This window comes from Seriola aureovittata, chromosome 1 (genome assembly GCF_021018895.1).
Source record: "Seriola aureovittata isolate HTS-2021-v1 ecotype China chromosome 1, ASM2101889v1, whole genome shotgun sequence".
In the NCBI taxonomy this organism is placed as follows: domain Eukaryota; kingdom Metazoa; phylum Chordata; class Actinopteri; order Carangiformes; family Carangidae; genus Seriola; species Seriola aureovittata.
Window position 1 is genome coordinate 6,812,915 of NC_079364.1, and position 20,169 is coordinate 6,833,083.

A 20,169-nucleotide genomic window follows, 5' to 3' on the forward strand; every position below is an offset into this window, starting at 1 on the left:
TACATCTAATTGGCGATACACTGATCTCATGAAAGCAAAGCAGTCATAAAACCGGCCCTTTGTATATGTGCCTAATTGTTTACTATTTAAATAACGGCTGCTATTGACTGGGCAGTGGAAGATCTACAACCATGACGCAGGTCGAGTGTGACGCACGGAATGGGTGGATTTTCTGCTCAAACGCTGCAAAAAAAATAACGCAGCTCTGCATTTTGTTTACTCTCCTGCCCCTTCGGCAATGTTGTGGGTTAACAATAAGCAAACGATTTAAAATAATTGCACTGCAATCGCACATGATATTTCTGAAAGAATAGATAGTTGAAAATGTTCAATCCAAACAACTCTTCTTGTTTTATCTTAATTAATTAATCTTTTGGCAATACAAATATATATAATGTTTTAGTAGCTTTCATATATTGTTTCCCCTGATTAACAATGGAAATATAACATTTTAGGGCTCAACAATCTCTGAACTGTCTTGGTAACATGGTCACTTTTTGCAGTGTTCTCCTCCTCCTGCTCCTCCTCCTCCTCCTCCTCCTCCTCCTCTGTAACGACAGAGGGGGCAGGTCTTGTTGTAAAGGGCTCTATTACTGCCTTGGCAGGTGATGCTGTAGCTCACACGGGGCTTGAAGAGCCTCACTGCTTATCTCGTTATAATTATAGAGAGGTGACCTGGTTTCAGCACCGCGGCTCGTCAACAGCTCCACTGCACAGCGGAGATTTGGCCAACGTATCCCCGCCCGGTGCGTCTGACAGAGCGGGTACCTAAGGTGCACTCTCCGCGGCAGTTTCAGCGCCGGCGGCCGGCTGGAGCGGAGCGGAGCTGTCCACACATTCAGCACTTTTCTCCTGGAGGAGGGAACCAGACCACGGGGAGAGATCTTTCTCCTGGACACTCCGACAAATCTTATTTCAGGATGGCGTCTAAATACGTTGGCCTTTTCGTCCTTTTCCAGCTTCTAGCCCTGAATGTAGTGAGCCAGATATCTGCCTTCCCCACACCTACAGCTTCAACGGATGGTGAGTTGGCCATCGCCTCTAACCGTGTGATAATAGCAATCTTGTTCTGGAAAGCTATTTTTGCAAGAATTCTGTAGAAATGTTAGAGGAAACTGTTACCGGAGGCAGTCAGTGATTACAGAGGAGATTTTACAAACGCCACAAAGTGTAATAAGATCTTAAAAGTCTATTCAGCGCACATGGTGCCTGAAAAAAAAGGAAACGGGACTACTACCAGGTTCAAAATCTAATCACTGACAAACATCAAGAATCTATGAATTTCTGCAGAGATAGTAGATATATGGGCAGTTTAGGGAATATTATTGGATTTTTTATAATGAATTGTTATCTGTTCCAGGATCTCCAATTCAAATTCAGTTGACTGACCAAAAAAAAAAAAAGAAAGAAAAAAAGAAATGAAAAGCAAATAGCAGCGCCTTTAAAGTTTAGCTCCAGCTCAGCAGTGACTGGCCTGGACGCCTAGGCCGCTTGTGATCTATTTTCGCCGCAGTTTAATCTTTTGTTTGATAATCCGATTAAGCTCTGCCTTTGCCGTGGTGAGCTAGGAGAGCAGAAACGATCACATGGAACTCTGAAAGCAAAAAATGCATTAAATTACAATGAACAAAAAATAATGAATCAAAATTGCAACAGTTTTTGATATAAGTAGATTATCATCAGAGATTTATTTCAAAGCCTTTTTATATAAGTGCAGTTTACACTTGTAACCTACAACACCTGGGTAGTTTAGTAATTGCATGCATTTTTTTTCTGTTGCAGATAAAACTGTGTACAATAGACAGCTGACAGAAGAGAGACCACTACAAGAGCAGGTAAGCCCTTCTGTCTCTATGTCCCACACTTAGTTTTCTCATCCAATATCCGGCCAAATGGGCTTTATGGTCAAACAACCTAGGTATTATCCCGGCAAACATTATTAATCAGAGCTAATATCCTGGGTGGAAATGATTTGTTTAATGTTTGTCATTTCCTCAGATCGCTGAGGCAGACAGCGTGAAGGCTGCAGTCCAGTCAGCTGGTAAGAGGAAACTTTATTCCCAATCAATTAATGACTTTACTTCCGTCTGCTGAGTGGATTCATGTTGCAGCACTTCCAGTAAAACAGGTTGCATCTGTACTGAGAAATAACAACTATTAGAACCACATTTATGCGAGAGGAGTTCATCCCACCCATTTGTGTTTCCCCCCGGTATGATCATTTTGTTTCTGCTGCCTTTCAGAGAGCAGACGTCCCACTGCCGCCAAGGACACAGAGCCAGAGCAGGACAGTGATGACTTGACTGTGCTCAAGTCGCTGGCTGAGGGCCAGAAATCAAAGGGGAACGCTGAAGTACCAGTCAAGAATGAGGATCAGTACGTTCCTGATGAATCAGATTCCACCAAGAGCCGACGTCTGGCTGAGGACTACGACTCCACCAAGAACGGGATGGACGACGGCAAGTACCAGGGTACGCACACCTGTCACCATGCACCTTGGTCTAACAGGCCCTGTCCTGGCATTGTTGGCAAAGGTGCAGTGGGTTAGCCACTGACCTCTGTGTTGGGTGTGAGTCATTCTGCGTGTTTGACCTTTACCCCTATCGCCAAGGGCAGGCCTCATGCTGCATGCTCCTGTCTATCACTGGCAGGACACCAGGCAGACATTTTAAGAAAGAGTAAGCAGGGGCGTCGTGTGGCGTAGTGGTCTAAGCAGGCGCCCCATGTGTAGAGGCTACAGTCCTCGCTGCAGCTGGCCCCGGTTCGAGTCCCGCATCGGACGGCCTTTACTGCATGTCATTCCCCCTCTCTGCCTCCTCATTTCCTGTCTCTCTCCACTATCCTGTCCAATAAAGGCACAAAAGCCCAAAAACATATACTTTAAAAAAAAAGAAAGAGTAAGCAGAGAAAACACGTGCGGGTGATGGGGATAAGCAGAGACGGATAGAAAGAGTCAAAGAAAGAACACGTGCATGCCAGAGAGAAAGATTATCTTCTCCCTCTCAGACACTGCGGTCGTGAAAGCATACACTAGCCCACTGTGTCTCTATACAGGAGGCTTGTAAATGCATGGGATTGGATTTTTGACACAAATATCATCTCCATCTCATATGGGAAAATGTATGAAAAGTACAATGGTAAAGATGCAGTCAAAAATATTATTATCATATGTGGCCAATTTTTTGTTATGTGCCCCCAATATCCTACTGTCACTCTTTTTGGCCCCAATACAGTCCTTCATTTAGCCTTGATTTCATATTTGTGAGTTCATTTAAAACACATTTATATGTTGGACATCTAAGTAGATTTTTTTACCCACAATAGATTTCATTAACACACATTTCACTGTATACGCATGTAATTTGATATTCACTCCGATCATCAGCATAGAGCCTCTGAGGTGAGATGACTCAGACGCAAAGAGCTGAGTGCTACACTTAATCGATTCACGCGGTCAGGCCGGCAATGACAAGCAGCTCGTCAGGTTACTCGATATCTAAATTTGGCGAGCGCAGCCTGGGTTTCATGTCTTATTTCCTGTGAGGGAGATAGAAATAGGCCCGTTTGTTTCAAGGTAAAGTACATCACTGATGATTCAACCTGCCAATACAGACAAAAGTATTTATTTTTATGGTGTGTGTGGATTGTGTGAAGCAGCGGAGGGGGGTGTTATGTAAGAGTCAAGCTGTAACAACTGCACATTTGTACTTAGTAATGCAGATAGAGATATGTGGAATGTGAGGACTGGATCGCAGAGGAGAGGACGGATCATTTATTACTGAAAAATCCTCTAAAAAAACATCCTCTAAACAAACCTCCAGGTTTAACATTCATGGTACAGTAGAGAGACAGAGAAGGAGTCGAAAAGATGGATCCATGAAATCTTCTACAGAGTTTGTTCTGTTTGATTGTTGGAAATTCAGAAAAGTAAGAAAAGAAAATACTCAGGAATATTATCAATTTGATTAGTCAACCCCCCCCCCAAATACACACACACACACACACACACACGTAAAGAGCAATCATTAGAAAGTTTGATAACATGTTTGTCGCCTCTTAGATGACCCAGAGAGCTTCCGTCAGGTGGACGGCACTCCGCTCACAGCAGAAGACATCGTCCAGAAGATTGCAAACAAGATCTACGAGGAGGATGACAGAGGGGTGTTCGACAGGATCGTCTCCAAACTGCTCAAACTGGGGCTGGTAGGTTGTGAGTTTTGGATTCTTTGTATCCTGCCGTGCGATCGACAGAGCACGCAGCGTGTCACTTTCTCAATAGGAACCCTTCCTCTCTCTCTCTCTCTCCCTCTCTGCACTCCCAGAGATGTGTGAATTGTGCTTTTAGTTTCCATGTTTTTGGTTGTGAATGACCTTTTTGACACTCAATAAGTAGTTTGGCGGAGTCCAAATGGCTCCCTGAGGTGAATCTCTCAGTGACAGTGATACATGGAGGTTTACAGTCAATACATGTTGTTCTGTTCTCCCACATCTTGGTGTTACACACGACTCTTCACACACACTTTCTCTTTGTCTTTCTGTAGATCACTGATAGTCAGGCAGATACTCTGGAGTACCAGGTGGCCGAGGCTCTCCAGGATCTCATCACCAAAAACGCCAAGAACAACGAGATTGAGGACCTTGAGACCAACGACCAAGACACCGAGGGAGAGCAGGACGACCAGGGCTCAGACGCAAACACGGTAAAACCTGCGAAGCAGTGATGGTAATGATAATAGTCATAACAATAAGGATGAAAACAACAACAAAAACTCTGGCATTTCCAGGACACATGGGAGCCACCCAGGCGCCGCTACAACGAAGACGAGGAGGATGAGGAAGAAGATGACGACGTGATTGAGGACGAGGTGGACAGGGACGCTGAAGAAGACGGGGGCGACGCAGCAGACAACACCTGGGACAAAGATACGGAGGAAGGCAACGAGGTGAGCCCGGAGGACGGGCTCCAGGACCTGCAGTACTTCCCCAACTTCTACCGTCTGCTCAGGAGCCTCAACTCAGGTAAAAACACAAAACCCCCCCCCCAACCCCCCGAGGCTGCTGTGACATTTTTAGACCAGAGCCACAAAAATCATTGCCTCCCAGCATCATCCGTCCGAAGATAGAGATGAAGAACAGGACTAGATAGCTGTTGCTGTCATGACAATATTGTTCTCAAGGATGAGTCAATGCTTGTTTTGTCCTCCTTTTGTTTCCTCCAACATATGTTCCTCGGAAGTGCAGATGAAACACACACACACATACACACACACATAACTAATTATTTATAATCCTGTCGTCATGAACCCCACAGTAAAACACCATGTGGTAACACTAACACCGTGGTAACCAATTACCACTAAACAAACTATCAATGATAGATGCTCATTTTGAGTCCGTCTTGCGGTTTGTTGTTGCAGATCAAGACACTCAGGAGAGGGAGACGCTGATCACCATCATGAAGACGCTGATTGACTTTGTGAAGATGATGGTGAAGTACGGCACCATCACGCCGGAGGAGGGAGTGTCCTATCTTGGTAAGATATAACACATTACCAGCGCTGTTTATTTATAGTTGCGGACATTCAGTGCCAGAACATGAGACACAGAGACCACAGTCCATTTGTGGTAAATAATATTATGTAGCATTGACCGATAATATCGGCATTCTTGAAATAGCAGTTTGACAAAATAATCTTAACTCAAGGTCGATTTATTCCAAATCTTCCAATTATACTTCATGGTCCTGATGTAGTTGAAAAGTTGAAGAAAAAGTCCCATAAAAGCAGCTGGTATTGTAACCCTTGACCTCAGATTAATTTATCAAATAATCTATGGCATCGTGTCATGTTAATATGATCATATTATGTTATTGTTTCACAAAATGATGTTGTCTGAAGTGACAGATTGTGACTAAACTAACAAAGAGCATCACTGAGGTTTGTGTTTTACACTTTCAAAAGATTTTTCCTGATGTAATACATCACAGCAGAACACAGCTGATTGAACAGCTCTATGTATGTGAGGCCAACAGGTGGATGAAAGATTTCAAATTTAAGTTTCAATCCCTCTGTTGCATTAGCCAAGCAGTGTGGATACATGTCTCTGTCTGTTTTTGATTAGGATCTGTGTGTTCAGCCGAGCTAATGCTTCCTTCAATCGGTGCAGTGGAGTGTGAAGCCTGCACAGACAGATTAGTGTCAGGGGCACCCTACGTAACCGGGCTGGTTTTTATGGCCAGCCATCACATCAGTATTCAGTAGAAAGGTCAGGAACCTGTAAGGGACAGCTGTCATCACCAACATCTCACCAACATTCAAATGACATTCAGTCCCAGACTTTTCATAAACGGGAGGGCATTTAATTGTGTAATAATAATAATGACATATTTATGATAATGATATATTAGCTGTTTGTAATAACTGTCATTATTTTCATTATTGAGTAATTTGAACTGCTTCAAACTGCTTCTTTTTTTTTTCGATTCAACAGTCCAGAATGGAAAGATTTTCACTTTACACTGATATAAAACAGAGAAAAGAAGCTTAGCTCCACATTTGAGAAACTAAAAACTAAAAATGTTTGGTATTTTTGTTTTATAGATGACTGATTTCTGTTAACTAGTCTTACCACAGATCAGAAATATAATAGGAATAGATTTACAATCCCACTATAAAGGCCACAAACAGTAGAGGGATTAATCAATACTCCTTCAATGACCCCTAGCAGCAGCTGGCTGCTGTTGTTTCTGATACCTCCGAGCAAATGACCACTGCTGACATTACACACGGGAACAAAACAAGCATATACCATTACACAAGATGTGAGTTTCCTAGGCAACCCCATTGGCCTTATGGTAGTACAGGTTGTGAGGAGATAATAGGACGGATGGAACACCATTGCCTAGCAACATGTTAATGCCCCCCCCCCCCCCCCCCCCCCCCCCCCCCAACTCCAACCCCAACTGGCTGATGCTCCGATGAGTCACCCAGGTACACAACTGAATACTCACAGCTGTCAATCAATGGTAATCTGCCTGAGGGTGATGCAGGCCTCAAGATAGGAAGATAAAGAGAGAGGGATGGGGGGTGGGGGCAGTGGGAGAGGGTGAAACAATGGGCTTCCACTGTGCTACAGGTGGGAGGGGGCAGCTTGAATAGACAGAGAGAGCACAAGGGAAAAGTGAGATGGTTAGATAATAAGAAATAAGAGGCGGTTAGAGCAAATGTAGATAAGAGATGAAATTGTAGGGCTCCTTCCTGTTCCTGTTATATCTTTGATGTTCTTGTCTCTTAAAGTCCAGATATCTAAAATTCTGTCATGCAAAACTCCCTCTAAAAAACTCTAACTTGTCATCACATTTTCTCCTCTTAATAGTCTTTGACTTTTCACAGAGGTGCTCTTGTTCTGGCGATGCATAAAATAAATGACGAAATTTCCCAAATATTCAGATGATCAGATCATCCAGAATATTAATGCACCTAGTAGGAGACGAGAGGATGACATTTCAGCTGATCTCTGGGTTGTTTGTATCTCCCGAACATCTGCTTCCACATAATGTTTAACCCTTCACTAATCCAGGGAGGACTAGTTGTCATTTAACTCCCATATGATCTGTTTGTGTCATTCCCTGACTGATTCAGGGCCTTTCATATTTTCTAATCCCTTTGTGAAAACATAATAATACCCCACCCCCTGTACTAGTTGTGGTAACACACCCTGAACAGATAAATGTGGTAGTTTTTGTTATACATTTGGCATCCTGGCTTTAATTTTTTATCATAAAAAGTAACTCTTGTGTGTGCCGTTCTAGAGGTGATGCTACAAATCTTGAGTTTAGATACACCTGAATCTAGAGCGGGGAAATAAGTGGAGTGGTTTTGCTGTTTATTTTTCTTTAATATCCAGTTTGTAATGCATAAATAAATTATTGAAAATTATAGCGGAAAAAAAAACAAGGCTTTGTTTATCACTGTCGTCATACTCTTAAACCTACTTTCCATTAATTAGTTGGAACCCTTTTTGTAATGATAATCACCCTCTGAGTCACACAGGAACACGAGGCTCAAGATGATTTCATTCATCGTCTGTAGAGTGAACTGATGACAAAATGCTTAATCAAGTCTGAATCTAAATGTGTGGCCTGTTTCCCTCGCCTGCAGAGAACCTGGATGCTATGATAGCCATGCAGACCAAGAACAAGCTGGGCAAGTCTCTCGGGCCGCCTGACTTCGCTGGACTCACCGGTAAACAGCTTCACAAATTATCCTCCAAACATGTCAAATAAAACCTTGTTATTCTATTTGACATGGTCGGATGTGACTGGCACATTAGACTCTGTGGACCTACACAGGCTTAACTGCTGTTGTTTCTACTCATGGGAATGATGTAATTAATAAAACAAACTTGGTGAACAGTGTCATATCCAAAACCTTTTCTTAAGATTATGTTTTGGGCATTTTCATCTTCATTAGAGAGGACAGTGTAGTAACGGTGAAGATCAATAACACTCTCAGATGTTCCCATTAAATATAAGGCTACAGCCAGCAGCCAGTTAGCTTAGCTCAGCATAATGACTGAAAACAGGGGGAAACAGCTAGCCTAAGATAAAAGCCATCTACCAGCGTGTCTAAAGCTCAACAACAAACACTCATTGTAACTGTGAAAATGGCAGTTCGTGTGTTCAATGAGGATTATGTTCCATTTGTACATTTCAGTTTTTTGTACAAATTAAACAAATAATACGTAATTTGTTGATTAGTCTAGCCAGAAATCGAAAAAGCGTATTTCTCGAAATGCCGAATTACTGCTGTAAGTATCTCTTAACTGAGAAAGTGAACAGCATTTTAAAGCTCCATGTATGTTTTATTTTTGTGCTGTATAGGGAAAAACCTGGATGAGGATGATAACACCAAGGCTGAGGCCGCCAAGATGCAGAAGGAATATGAGAACCTGAAAGACTCAACCAAGGAGCAGCCATCAGCTGAGACCAGTCAGTCCACTACCCAATCCTGACCACCAGAGGAAACATGAATAGCTTTTTGTTTTTTAGTCATTTAATCATTTGCTAAAATAGTTTGATACAATTTTAAGAGTTGGCCCCTCAAAAATGATAAACTGTGTGCCTTGTAAATTGCATGACTTTTGTTTTTTGTTGTTATTGTTTTTGGCATTATGGTTTTATTGGGGTTTTGTGTGTGTGTGTGTGTGTGTGTGTGTGTGTGTGTGTGTGTGTGTGTGTGTGTGAAATGTCTCAAATAAATTCAGAAATTTCTCAAATATAGCAAATACTCCACCTCAGTGAAAGGTCTCATTATAGATCTTTTGTTTTCACTCGCCAGGGCTGACAGGGAAATAAACAACACCGTGTAGTCCAGGCCAATAATAGTTAAATCCCTGTTTGTCCCTAAACTAGGCCAGTCCAGCAAAACAGGAAAGCTTGCTGTTTTCTGTTCATCAGTCTAATCCACACAGATACACACACAGACACGCATAAATACAAAAGGCAAAATGAAACGTAGAGCAGCATTCCCACCAGAACCATCCTTTCAGCAGGAAATGAAATAAATCCTGAGTAATGTCAACTGCACAGTGTCATCTGTGTGTTAACAGGCTGCACCGAGTTGCGTAATATCTTTTTTTTTTTTTTTTAAACGGTATAATCTACATTTAATCTGTGGTTAAGCAACAGTCTAATCTTGATTGGTGGTTAATATAAATTTAAATCTCAAAGTTAGTTCAATATGAAAGTACGATCCTGGCTGTAGGCGTTTTCCCATTGCAACTGAAATGTAAAAAAATAATGGATAAGTCTTGCTGCAGGAAAATTTAGTGGTGTAAGTAATTAATAAGTCTAAGGTAGCACCGTCTTACTGTTTAGTGGAAACTAGGCTCCTCTGAGTGCTAATGTACTAGAGAAGAAGTAAAGAAAAACTTTAGTTCAGTTGTTGACTGTTTTTCTAATACATAATAGAAGATGATTCTCATGTCTCCTTTTCTCTGTTACTTCCTTCTCTTCACTTCAGATGGGCCGGGCAAATCAGAGACTTATCTGGAGGCCATCAGGAAGAACATTGAGTGGCTGAAGAAACACAACAAAGAAGAAGGCAAAGATGGTGAGACACACGCCCTTACTAAGAATAATAGATGAGAGAGACCAAATACAGACCTGAATTTTGTGTGTCTGCTGAATGATCACAGGGGATCAGTAATGTGATATGTGGGGAGACTAACATTTCCATTTGAAGTAGTTACTCTAAACTGCTCTCCCCTCTCCAATCTTTACTGAGTACTAAGAGCCAGACCAAGAAAACATCCTCATTTGCAAACCCTCATCTCCTTCAGTGAACTGTGGTGGGTCACAGACAGGCCTGACATGACGCACTTGAGAACAGAAAATTTGAAGGCTCTTTTGTTAGCCTCAATTTGCAATTAAAATGAGCGTGGGATACCAGGATAGATGCTTCACTCCAGATCTCATGAATATGGATAATTCTTGATGAGTCCTGTCCTAATTACTCGTGATACAGCTGCCTTGTTCAGAGAAATAAAGGCCTGTTGATTTATTCACGCCTACCTGTTCCTCCACATTTATGTGCGGTTGGGCATGTTTTCATGTGCACGTGTGTGACTGTGTGTGAAAAGAAGATATAGTCATAGATATGGAACCTGGTCCATTATTAGCACTTCTATCACAAATACACAAAAAGTCCATGATAAGATCATCATGTCTTTGTCATCAATGTCTGCTCATGTCTCAAGATTTCTAGTATTTGTCAGTGTGTGTTTATATTTCCAGCCTTGCCCATACTGTAAATGTCAGCATTCAGTATATGACCCATAAACTGCAATGGCCTGCAGAGCTGTGAAAACTGTGGCAGTGTCACACACACAACAGTGTACTCGACTACCAGGAGAAGCCTGCTGTTGGGCTCTGCACTGTGTAAAATCAATGCACAGTGGTGCTTAATTAAGCAGAGGAGAATGAAATGTTAATGAGTTCTCACTATTCAGGCCATCCGTCCAATGGTGATGATCACAGTAGGACATCTCAGACAAAACCCCCCCCCAGAGTTCTAGCTCCGTGAGGTTTATATTTACTGTCAATGTTCAGTGGCCCGATCTAATCTGAGCCGATCAATAGGCGAATCAGCCTCAAGTGAGTCAGGAAAAACTATCCAAAAGCAGAGGGATTACAGATAATAATAATAAATAAAGTCGACCCAGATTCTTCTGTGCATCTTAAATAAAGAAGAAAGAAAGACAGAAAAAAATCACTGAGGTTATAGTGCTGCAGATTGGAGGCGAGCAGAGGGGCCGGAGCAGCAGGGAAGTTTTGTTTGGTGCTCATCTCCGGCCCGGCTCTATATAGGACACCTCATTAGCATTCTAGTGTGTAGTAGTGGTTGTCAGGGACAACAGGAGCCTCCCCGCCTGCCTGTCAGTTATCTGGGCAGAGGAGACAGATAATGGTGTCAGAACAGACACACACACTCAGAGTCAAAATGTGGCCCTGAAAATTACCCAATTTTCCCATAGCGGGATTCAGTAAATGACTAAAATGATTCCCCATCATTACCTATTTTTCTAACACACCTTGTACCATATTAAACTGCTTTCTAAATCTCTCTTCATCCTTGTTCTCTCTATATTGTTCTCTCTCTTCAGAGAAAGTACAGCCGGAGGAGAACAAAAGCCTTTTCAACCAAAAAAACAGTGTCATAGTAACAGAATAGGCGATGGGCCATTTATTGTGTTTACTCTACCAGAAGCACCCATTAGTACAATCTCTGCGGACTCTCTCTGTGTGTTTGTTTAAATGTTCCCATATATGTGCGTGTGTGTGTATGTGTGTTTACGCCTACACACTGCACAGATTAGCCAAAGGAGCAGATGGACGTAGAGGCAATATCCTGGTTTTGGCTCTTGGTTCCTCACAGCCAAGATTGAGAGAAGCAGTGCGATCTCTAATCACATTCTCTTAATCCCTCACACACGTCATGTTTGTCATCGGAAAAAAAGCGACTGCATTTTGAGGCAATGCAATAAAAGCTATAAAATGTCATTAGGAAGGTGCAGAGGTTGTTGTGTGACTTCTCGGCCGACCTCTATCCTTCTGTTCCTCCTTTACTCTGAGTCAGTTAGAACAGTGGTGCGGCAGCTTGTTTGCCTGCACGCTGAAACTCATTTGTTGCCGTGATGGATAGGACAGAGTTAGATTATGTCCATCTCTAAATATAGCCACATCGTATTGTGACGTGACGGTACTGACTTGTCTGGAGCACGATGAATACAAATCGTGCTCCAAAAAAAAGGTTAATATAGTTTTTAAAGGTGTATCGAGCTCTTTTACTATATGAAATAACCTGGTTTGATGTTGGGAATTACTACCAGAAACTAATAATACTGAAACTGAATTGAATATAAGCGATGATTTTATTATAAGAAGTATAATTTGATTTGATTTGATTTGAATTGTTTTTCATTGTGTGATATTTTGGCCTTCTGATTTAATGCTTGTATGTGGTATCTTCTTAACCCCACACAAACATGCTAACTCTGACCTTAATCCAGTGTGATAATGACTGACCGTACCAGATTACAGCTTGTTTGGGTGTTCCCGTTTTAAGGAGACGGTGTTGTAAGATTCTGATGTCTGATCTATCCTGCCAACCACCGTGGCCTCGTGATCTTCCTCCTCTTTCCGGTTTATAAACCTTTCATCCGTCGTGTCTGATTTTTCCAGATTATGACCTGTCCAAGCTGAAGGACTTCATGGACCAGCAGGTGGACTCCTACATCGAGAAGGGCATCATCGCCAAGGACGAAGGCGACACCATCAAGAGGATCTACAGCAGCCTGTAACGCTACCATCCATCCTCCAACCCACCTCTGGCCTAAAACACAGGACTGAATTTGACACTAAGATCTCCAACAAAACCCTGACTACTTACAGTTATTTCCCATGGCATGGTAAAGTATATACTGTGTATTCAAAACTACCTGCTTAAGGGAACTTGTTTACCCTGCCAGACATTCCCAACATGTATCAAGAAAAGGGATTTAATAATACTATCAACAAAACAGTAGTTATTCCTTACAGTTCCCTTAACTGATTATATTTGCACGCCGAGATCGCAGAGTAATAATCTCTAGACTTATTGAGAGAAATCAAAATATTTTATGTAACAAACTCACACGCAAGCATTTACTCCAACCCAACTCCTGTGAGAAATGAATGTTATGAGAGTATTATGCTGTAGCTTTGTCATCAACTACTGTTTTCAAAACATTTTTTTTTTCGCAACAAAAATACACATATATCAAATCGTACTCATTATGTGTAACCTGTCTTAGCCTATTATCTTTTATTTTTTTTCCCAGTATATATGTAAGATCTTAATGTATTCTTGCTTTTTATTTACCAAAAATATATTTGTTGTGTATCATGTCAGTGCCCTCCGTACTCCTATGTTCTCTTCTTCTGCTGTAATTCTTGGGGCCCACTAGGGGGAGATGTCTGTATCATCTACTCTGCATGTCTCTGTGAGTTCAACATTTACATCTCTGTAGAGACGCAAGATGAAGTATTTTTAAATGTAAATATTTGTGATTTTTTCCTAATATGTAAAAGCAATTAAAACATTGCCTTTTCTTTACTTGTGTGCTCAACTGTGATAATGAAGCAGCACTGACACCCACAGGATGCTCATGAGGAACCTGCACCACTGTGGTGAAAACACTTGACATCTTCGTGTCTGGTTTAAATACGTATTTATTCTCCCCAAATAAAACCAAATAGAATTTAAAAGCACAACAAAACAGCCGTTACAGACAGTTCTCCACACACATAAATAATGCATTCACACTTCAAAAAAAATAGAGCAGTCCCTTCAGTTCCCAAAGAAAAAAAAAAAAGCTTCTATGAGGCAAATGGAGCAAAGGCTTGAGTCCATCCACCGCCTCTGTTTGGGGGTGTGCTCATACAGGGTAAACACTGATGAGGAAGGCCTGAATATGCTTCCCAATGATGCTATTCTAGGAGGGGATTGAGCACATCAGAAGCGGTTAGCAAGTCTAACAAGCTAATCCTTCTGGAATTGCTTAGCACTGTGTGTGTGTGTGTGTGTGTGTGTGTGTGTGTGTGTGTGTGTGTGTGTGTGTGTGTGTGTGTGTGTGTGTGTGTGTGTGTGTGTGTACATATGCAGCAGGTGGGTTCTGTACAGCAGCCTCAGAAGCATAAGATGAATGGATGGGCACATGTGCTCTGAGGCTATTAATATCAGATGCCCCTTTGCGCTGTTAAGTCTCCCAATAAAGCTGTACAAAACGATAACAATCAAATACATCATAATAATTGCATATCAATAAATAAAAGGCAAACATGACACTTTTGTTCAACATGGTTTGGTAAAAGCAAAAAGGTAAAGAAAAAAAGGAAAAGAAGCAAGAAAGTTGTGGTAGTGTTTGTTTATGAGTGTGTGTGTGTGTGTGTGTGTGCGTCCAAGACTGGGCTTCAGGTAAACAGACTGGTCTTTTATATCTCCTGGTATGACGTTGTGGGGGCCGTGTAGCTTTCCTCATTGCTCCTGCAAATGAGAAAAGATTTACAACATTTAACATTTCTTGGAAATTTTCCACAGTGGAAAACACATTATTATATAACTGCACACACACACACACAAACAAACACACACACACACACATGCACAAACACACTCCTTCTCCATATGCTTAACAGGCTACCACAGCGTCTAGGTGAGTGTGTGAATAATGGATGAGGCTAATCAAACAGCCTCGGTCACAGCTGAGGGCGCATCTGGAAAGATCAAAATCAATAGAGGATGCAACGGATGGCTTTACACCATCACTTTGCAGGAGAACTTGAAGAAGAGGAGAGAGAACAGTAAAAGTAGGACGCTCAAAGAAAGTTGCTGTACAGCGCTGTATTTTCTCACACATCAGACCTCTGACGGGAATAACTACCCGCAGGAGCACAGAATCAATCTCTTAAAACGTACAAGAAAAACCCCTCGTGGAGAAAGCTAATTGGTCCGATAGATTCCAAAGTTATTGATTTCTTTTAGGGATGCAGTGGAGGGCAAACTTCTCTAATCCCACACTACTCAGCTGTTTAGAACCACCCTTAAGTAAATTGTGCATTTTATCTTGCCTTTTAGTTAGTCTGTGGGTCGGCAAGATATCCCTATCTATATCTATATTTACATGAACTTTAGTGGAGAGCCAGGCCTCGGTTCGTGGAACAACCCGTTGAAATTTGGATCTGGGAATTCAGATATTAGATCTTGTTTAGCAACTGAACGAAACGGAGATTAACTTGATTCCACTTCCTAGGGGAATGTGTACAGCATCAAAATAATTTGCCATAATAGTTTTTTTTTTTTTTTTTTAAATAACCCTAATAACCTCATGATCTTTTCTTATTATTATTATCCTTTATCATCATTTTGTAACTCCTGATCTGGAAAGTGCTACATAAAGAAAGACAGCAACTGATTACAATAAATGTAAGTGATAAGAATATTGATTTAAGTTTGTGGAAGAAGGTGGCTGACACCTTCAGGCTGAAAAATGTTAACATGTTAATCCATAGCGATATCATAGTTACTGATTTCAAACCATGAGACAAATAAAGATATAGGTCTTCTACATAAAATGTATCAATCAGCTGCTCCATTAAAACTATTCCCTACGGTTTGGATTTCCGAGGCTTGTGGTTAGTTTCATCCTCGGGAGAAAGCCAAGCAGGCGTGCGGCCTGTGTTTGCTCTGGGACCGTGTGCAAACAACGACGCGAGCCTCTGTTTGTCTAAACACAGTGCAGCGCCACAGGCCGGCCTTAGATGTGGCTGGAGTCAGACACTGGGCTTAACATAAAGCTTACGCTGGTGGGTAAACATTTAAGGAGACATTAAAAACTTTGTCTTACATATTTACTCAAGGCACGTGCATCTCTCACACAAAACACAGGCCTATAGTTACTAATAGCAAATGCTAAGCAGTTAGTGGCCGTATCATAAGGAAATACTTGTCACAATACTGTCTTGAAACACTGACGGATAGTATTCACAATATTTCGAAGTATTTGCTGGTGCTAATAAAGATAGTCCTTTAGTTAATGACTGTAAATGTATTGATTTATTTATCTATTTTCTATAAAGGAGTCGAATAATAGATTATATTACACTATAAATTAAAAATCCCAACTCTGTTGTTGATTAATAGGTATACGATATGATATGAACTGTTAATGTATTCTGTAGCTGTACATTCATGAGGTAAGAAAGACCCGCCTTATTTTTTCTGGTTAAATTACCACATGAAACGTGGTTTCAGACCACCGGTAATAATAGAAATTATGTATAATGGACAGTTCATGCCGGGGTAACTGCCAGAACAATCATCAATTATGTTACCCTGAGGCCGACAGGAAGGACGTTAACATAAGAGCTGCTCCAGGACGGCCTGTATCCGCTCTGAAAACACAGCAGTACGAGCACAATACTTTTAGAGAAGTGGATAAACAGAGCATGTGTCTGTACAGGACACTTGCTGCAGTGTGACTCAGTCTTGACCGAACGGATAGTACCGACGAAACCTATTTCTCTCTGAATGGGCGAATGCCAGGTATCCATTACTACCTCACGGTCGAGCAGACGCGAAATAGCTCCCCCGTCTCAACATGCAGTGTCAGGGAGACAAGCACAGACCTGATTCAGCAAGCAAGACCTCCTGCTTTAAATTCCTGACTGTTGCATAACGTAGCATCTGACTAGTACATCAGATCTGGAAACCCCTGATTTGTTCCTGCTGACTGAAACCTCTGACAATGACCTACTGAGCTCAGGAACGAGAGCCGAGGCTCCATTTTACTACAAGAATCTTAAACCTAATATGATCTTAGTCCCCTTGAGAGTCTATGAGCTGAGATCGTCTGCTTTTTGGAGAAGGGAGCTGTGAACAGTCACAACAGCACTGTGGCAAAACAGCCAAATGTTACCTACAGATCCTGAGTTTCATCATTAGAAAAATATACAAATGTATCCCGTCAACTAAACCCTGTAAAACGTGCAAACAACACTCGCAGTTTGGCAGGCAGGAAAACTGACTCAGCATTCATGATCTTTCAGTGGACAACACCGAACCAAGAAGCAGCTGCTGACAGGTGTCCGTCATTTGAATGAAGCAAAAGTCAGCCGTCACACCCAGAATGAACACCGTCTGACTGGATGCCATGCTCAACAAGAACACGTCTGACTGGACCGTTAGGGGCAGGACAGATCCAGGCCACATACTGGCAGTGAGCGTTCACAGCCTGGTCTCAAAGAGTGTCACCTCACCTTACTTCCTCTTCTTTCAGCCTGCGTGCAGCCTGCTTTGACTGTTTGATTTGCAAGTCCAGTCTGTGTAAGAAGTCTTTGGCTGACAGCTCCTCTGGCTGAGGCTGGGGCGGTTTGGAGTCCTCGGGGGGCGGGGAAGGTGCAGGCGAGGGTCCCTCAACATCCTGCGTCACAATACAAGGTGCGTCTACCTCCTGGCATGCTGCTTCACCGTCCCCGTCGGGGGACTCCAGAGACAGTCCATTAAATATGGAGCGCTTCTCTGACACCACGGGGATGTTGAGGCTGTTCCTCAAGAAGATGCAGTCGTTGCTGAACAGCTTGTTGGCTCTCTTGATTTGCTCCATCTGCCATATCAGGGTGACAACGAAAAGGAGAGTGTTAATAATTCTTCTCTGTAATTACCACTGTGACAAGTATCACTTCTGTTTTTGTCACAAAACACGCATGCTATATGAATAGAAAAAGTTTGTGAAACGTAACCTGTTTTTTTCCAACATAAAATGCTACTAATAATGTGTCCAGCTGGTCAGTCTTTGCATCTGTTAAATTCCTTGCAAGTGAAACAAAAGTAAAAGGCTTTTAGCAGATACTTACATTCTTAACTTCTTAGTCAAATCTATCTAGAAAGTAACTAGAGGATTGATGGATTAACCTGTCAGACGTTTCTGGGGCAAAATCTTTTGCTGCTGAAGTTAATTGGGTAGTAATACATTTAATCAAATTATAACCAACTGACACACAGTGAACCTGAGGGTTTTGAGGCCACTGGGGGTCTGAGGATCTTGGGTCACAGCACAGTTGCCACTTTGCCCGTTTCATAATCCGGCCTTGGCTGGAGACCTATGCGTGCAGACTTGATAAACCTTCCACCTTGGCTCACCTGTCCGGACTGCTTTGACTTTGAAATTTGTGAACAGGAGCAGCAACTGGAGTTTTTTGAGACATCTAAAAAGGAATATTGCCTGTCGCCTAAACAATAATGATCCTGCTGCATTTATTGTGAGCTCTCACACCTGCCACCTCTTCTCCCTTCAATAGTCAAGGAACACGTTGTGAAAACGAAAGTAAAAAATCAAGGCAGCCCCCTGCTCCTACTAGGTGATGCGAAATACAGAAAGAATTTGATGGTGAAACTCTAAAGATCACCAGCTGTCGCAACACCAGAGTAAACTGCTCAGAGGCTTTCAGAAGGCATTTCTGGCCTAAAGTTTATTTAGGTCCGTTAGTTGACTTTAAAGTTGAATCAAACCATAGTGTGCTGACAGATCAATGAACACAGAAGTACACTTTACTGTTTGCCCATATAGCAAATTGACATGATGTTGTGGGAATCCTCTTGTCAATGAAGAGACTAGTGGTACAGTGAAGTACTCCTGGTTTCTTAATCAGTCAGATATCACTGACAAGGTGAACATCAAGCCCAACTATCCCCGCAGTGCTTGTGTGGCAACCTTACCGTAACACCGTATTTGAGAGCAATCCCTTGCAAGGTATCACTGTCTGTAACCCGATGCTCTATGTACTTCTCCCCCAGAGAGGCTGTGACACTGGCCGTGCTACCGTACGAGCGGATCTTGGTCCGGGCCAAGCTTTGGGACAGTTCGCTTTCTGACTCGGAACCGGACCTGGACCGAGGGAAGATGGGCTGGCCAAATCGTCCTCCTCCATCCCGCATCGGCAGGACGGGCGAGAACTCCGCCATCTTCTCTTGAATAAATAAAGAGCCCGGTTGCCTCTGTTTGTTTCAACGCTCCAGCTGACTCGCCGCAGTGAAGTAAATCGCTGGTTTAAGCGGCAGGGAGATTCCCATCCCCGGTCTTGTTCGGCGTGTCAACCCAGGGGATAACAGACATGTTTCGGGGACCACTACCTCACGGCTCGCTTTTGTCATAGATCCCTTACGTTGACGTAAAACCGTACGGAGCGTCAGAACGTCCAGGAGGAACGTCATTAATACAGTTTCCGGTTGCACTTTCAAAATAATTTACGATACTGATTATAAATCTGCTATATATTAGTTTACATTCCCTGGCCTAGCTTTTAGACTTAAGTTATATTAGCTAAAGAAGCAAATTTTAAACATTGTGTGTAATAATATTAGCTCAAACTACTTGTTGATCACTAACTAATACAAAACTGGTCCAACTATTTGGACTCAGACTTATGCTGATTATCCGGAGATACTTGCTGTTAATTGGATTGATTTGTAAAATAGCAGTAATTAAAGTAAACAGCCTCATTAGATACAATGAAAGGTCCTTAGGTCCAAGATTACGTTGGTTATTAGTTAACCCACTTTTCTTGTGTAACAAAGTAGGATTGGAGAGATCTTTTCACATTGGGTGGAAACATTCAGCAGGTCTCTGTGACCACTAACCACTGCATGTGACATCTGGAGCCAATGCTGTAAATTCAGGATCACTTTGGATGGAGTCTGCGGGGAACCTGGTTCACAGTCCCATGACCAGCCTTGCAGGAAAATAACGTGTTTTCGTTTATCACCACATGGTAAAACCTGTGTATAAGGGATTTTCCCAAGCTGGCATATGAGTGTCATAAATTCTGCCAAATGAGGAACTGACTGACAGACTGTTTATTCACTAAATAGAGTTTTTCCATATTCCCTGCCATTATACAAACACAACATTCACCTTTATTTTTAGAATGGAAATAAAGAATAAAATTGAAGTGATAGAGTTACAGTAAAAAAAAAAAAAAAAAACTTGTACAGAAAATAAAACAGTTTTTTATAGTTATGAAAAAATATATATAATATACAGTATATAATCTTACAATCCATCTGCAGTATC

The 20,169-nt window shown here is 42.0% G+C and overlaps 2 protein-coding genes across 3 annotated transcripts; one reads left to right on the top strand and one right to left on the bottom strand.

Moving 5' to 3' along the window:
* Positions 1-602: 602 nt before the first annotated feature.
* On the top strand, positions 603-13,655 carry scg3 (secretogranin III). 2 transcript variants are annotated; one of them, XM_056372835.1, is made up of 12 exons: positions 603-1,023; positions 1,783-1,835; positions 1,999-2,041; positions 2,244-2,471; positions 4,061-4,203; positions 4,542-4,700; positions 4,785-5,019; positions 5,418-5,534; positions 8,160-8,243; positions 8,882-8,989; positions 10,023-10,112; positions 12,743-13,655. In XM_056372835.1, the coding sequence occupies exons 1-12, from the start codon at positions 921-923 to the stop codon at positions 12,859-12,861; spliced, it is 1,482 nt and encodes a 493-aa protein (XP_056228810.1). In that variant the 5' UTR covers positions 603-920; the 3' UTR covers positions 12,862-13,655. The 2 variants fall into 2 exon arrangements, with proteins under 2 accessions (XP_056228810.1, XP_056228818.1); XM_056372843.1 differs by having other exon boundaries at positions 2,244-2,459.
* A 98-nt stretch (positions 13,656-13,753) lies between these two features.
* On the bottom strand, positions 13,754-19,486 carry lysmd2 (LysM, putative peptidoglycan-binding, domain containing 2). Its single transcript, XM_056372857.1, has 3 exons — positions 18,816-19,486; positions 17,357-17,703; positions 13,754-14,585 (listed from the first exon to the last, which is right to left on the bottom strand). The coding sequence occupies exons 1-3, from the start codon at positions 19,059-19,061 to the stop codon at positions 14,534-14,536; spliced, it is 645 nt and encodes a 214-aa protein (XP_056228832.1). The 5' UTR covers positions 19,062-19,486; the 3' UTR covers positions 13,754-14,533.
* Between the last annotated feature and the right edge of the window lie 683 nt (positions 19,487-20,169).

Bases quoted from the DNA above. Each gene is read 5' to 3' on its own strand.
- scg3 (XM_056372835.1), top strand. From the start codon at position 921: ATGGCGTCTAAATACGTTGGCCTTTTCGTCCTTTTCCAGCTTCTAGCC. The intron at 4,701-4,784 runs GTAAAACCTGCG...TGGCATTTCCAG, and splicing joins AGGGCTCAGACGCAAACACG to GACACATGGGAGCCACCCAG. The intron at 8,244-8,881 runs GTAAACAGCTTC...TGTGCTGTATAG, and splicing joins TGACTTCGCTGGACTCACCG to GGAAAAACCTGGATGAGGAT.
- lysmd2 (XM_056372857.1), bottom strand. From the start codon at position 19,061: ATGGCGGAGTTCTCGCCCGTCCTGCCGATGCGGGATGGAGGAGGACGA. The intron at 17,704-18,815 runs GTAAGGTTGCCA...CTGATATGGCAG, and splicing joins CTCTCAAATACGGTGTTACG to ATGGAGCAAATCAAGAGAGC. The intron at 14,586-17,356 runs GTGAGGTGACAC...TCTCATTTGCAG, and splicing joins CTGAAAGAAGAGGAAGTAAG to GAGCAATGAGGAAAGCTACA.